This window comes from Amphimedon queenslandica, unplaced genomic scaffold (assembly GCF_000090795.2).
Source record: "Amphimedon queenslandica unplaced genomic scaffold, v1.1 AMPQUscaffold_8425_Cont19631, whole genome shotgun sequence".
NCBI classification, from domain to species: domain Eukaryota; kingdom Metazoa; phylum Porifera; class Demospongiae; order Haplosclerida; family Niphatidae; genus Amphimedon; species Amphimedon queenslandica.
In genome coordinates this window covers 1-2,550 of record NW_003551298.1, presented here as the reverse complement: position 1 = coordinate 2,550, position 2,550 = coordinate 1, and the positions used below count along the sequence as shown (strand labels likewise).

General features: G+C 33.9%; 1 protein-coding gene across 1 annotated transcript; it reads left to right on the top strand.

Moving 5' to 3' along the window:
- The first annotated feature begins 614 nt into the window (after positions 1–614).
- On the top strand, positions 615–2,071 carry LOC109591333 (uncharacterized). The gene is made up of 6 exons (XM_020007085.1): positions 615–695; positions 855–933; positions 982–1,038; positions 1,248–1,377; positions 1,805–1,887; positions 1,967–2,071. Exons 1-5 carry the CDS (start codon positions 615–617, stop codon positions 1,809–1,811), a joined length of 354 nt encoding a protein of 117 aa, XP_019862644.1. The 3' UTR covers positions 1,812–1,887; positions 1,967–2,071.
- Positions 2,072–2,550: the final 479 nt, after the last annotated feature.

The window sequence follows — 2,550 nt, the reverse complement described above, 5'->3', positions numbered from 1 at the left end:
TGTTTGCTGGTATGCTGTTGAGAGTCAGTGGATTGTGGCAGGGTTGGGGCAAAGTACTTTGAAAAGTACTTAAGTAAAATCCAAGTACATTTACAAAATACTTAAGTATAAGTACAAGTACATGATCGCTTTTGACAAAAGTACTTAAGTATAAGTACAAATACTTGGATATGTACTTAAGTATAAGTGTAAATACTTTTTAGAGTCGATTTAATTATATTACTATCAATTACTATTACATGTAATGAACATTAATCTTCAAAACATGAGCTCCTGTTCAGTTACAATTAGAAATAAGTGAAGAGACTAGCCAACTACCCAGCTAAAGACAAAGTAGTGATACTAGAATTTGCACTTGCTTTCTGTGATACACTGATATAGTATTGAAAGTACATGTAATCACACTAGCTGTGGTAATAATATACACATTATACAATTTGTGCTTAAAAAGACTTAAAAGTACTTAAAAGACTTATAAGTACGTGAAGTACATCAAGTACATAGACTAATACTTAAGTATAAGTACAAGTACATTGGTAAAATTTAAAAAAGACTTAAGTATAAGTACAAGTACCAAAAAATATGTACTTAAGTGTACTTAAGTACAAGTACCAATGTACTTCGCCCCAACCCTGGATTGTGGACTAAAGGGGAAACTGTCAAGAGTGGAGTGCATGGTGACTGGCTCTACCAGGGTAAGAGGTTCATTAATAATTATGATTATTTTACTGTGTATGTACATATGTACAATACACACTGTTACTTTTGTAGACCTGTTTGATGCATGACATTATAATTTATTGACATTGTTATTTTGCATGTACAATTACAATTACAATTTTACATGTCTGTAGATTGTGTTTAGATCAGCCTCATTGCAATTCTTCCTATTCATGCAATTCAGTTCAGAGATATGGGAGTTGGATCCCAATGGTTAGTTACTGTATCCTCATTGTGCTAGTACATATTACTAGTGTTTAGGTGATACTTTGATGAAGCAGTTGATGGTTTTTGAAGGATCTCTTCTTCGTTTGGAAGGTACAGTACATGCAGTGTGTGTATTGATGGACACATTCATTGCACATGAACATTCTCCTATTATGTTGTACATGTTCTTTTCACTGTATTTCATGAGTTTTACTTTAAGCATAAAAACATAATTCACATTATTTCTACAAATAAATGTATAATTCTTTCTCTTTGTCTTTGTCTCTCTTCCTCTCTCTCTCCCCCTCTCCCTCATTTAGGTGTGATTCCATTGATAAACTCCGTAAAAGGTGTGAGACCATTAATTGAGAGATACAGGACTCACAACAGTTCAAGGACCTCTACCAGTTTATGTTTAATGTTGCCAAAAACTCTGGCAGAAAGGACTAGGCTAGTGGCATAATATTATACATGTACATCAACATGTAGGATCATGTTTGCTTAACTTGCCACACAATGATTTCAATGTACACGTGTTGATGGGGGAATTTTGCAAGTGATCCTACTAAAATTTGAGAGTACAAATAAAGGCCGGGCTTGAATAAACGCCTGGTACTAAGAATTTCCAAGTATAGATACGCATATTTTGCTCAATATAAGTACCACAATTTTTAGAGTGTCCCAAATGGCCTCATTTGTTAAGCTGAGTGCAATGAACTTGGAGGTCTGGGTTCGAATCTCAGATTTACTTTTTCTTTTTTTATTTTACGCAATTTTTTTGTCCTGGAAAAAAATAAACACCTGGGCTTTTATTTGAACATTTACAGTATATTGTATGAATTGATTAAAATCTTTTGTGCTTTTTATTTCTCTACAGATCTTGAGATGGCCATTGCCTTCTGGAATCTTATTTTTACTGGTCGCTTCAAATTTTTGGACTTGTGGTGTGAATTTTTAAGAGTAAAAAATACTTGTAATTACATGTAAAGGTTACATTTCATCTCACTCTTCTCTCTCTCTCTCCCCCTCTCTCTCTCAGTCTCATTATAAAAGAGCTGGAAATACCCAAAGACACTTGGAACCTTCTGCTAGAGTTTTCAAATACGATTGATGCACCATGAGCAATTATGATGAAGATGGTAGCTCTATACTGTATTAATTGTAATGTCCTCCTCTTTAAATAATTTATTTTGTACAGCACTTTAATGTATGGCAGCTTTATTTCTTTGTAAATTTTTTGATGATTTTATGCATATACATGTACAGCACTTAACTATGAACATGTACATGTACATTAATGATTATATGGTGGGTTTATTATTCATAGGTCAGTCTACACTCTAACTACATGTGTATATGTACATGTACAATGTATAGGTATTTCTTGTCAGGGGTGGATCTAGGATTTCATTTTTGGGGGTGCAATTATGAGTTGGGTGGAGTAATTAGGGTGTTATACCGTACAGAAGGAAATTTTGGAGGGACTAAATTTTGGCGAATTGCTAAATTTTGGTGATTGGCGAATTTTAATTTGGCAAATTTGTGGCCACGTGCCATTGAGCATGCGTATAATGGCTCAAAATGGCGAATTTTTATTTTGGCGAATGGCTATCAAAACGCCAA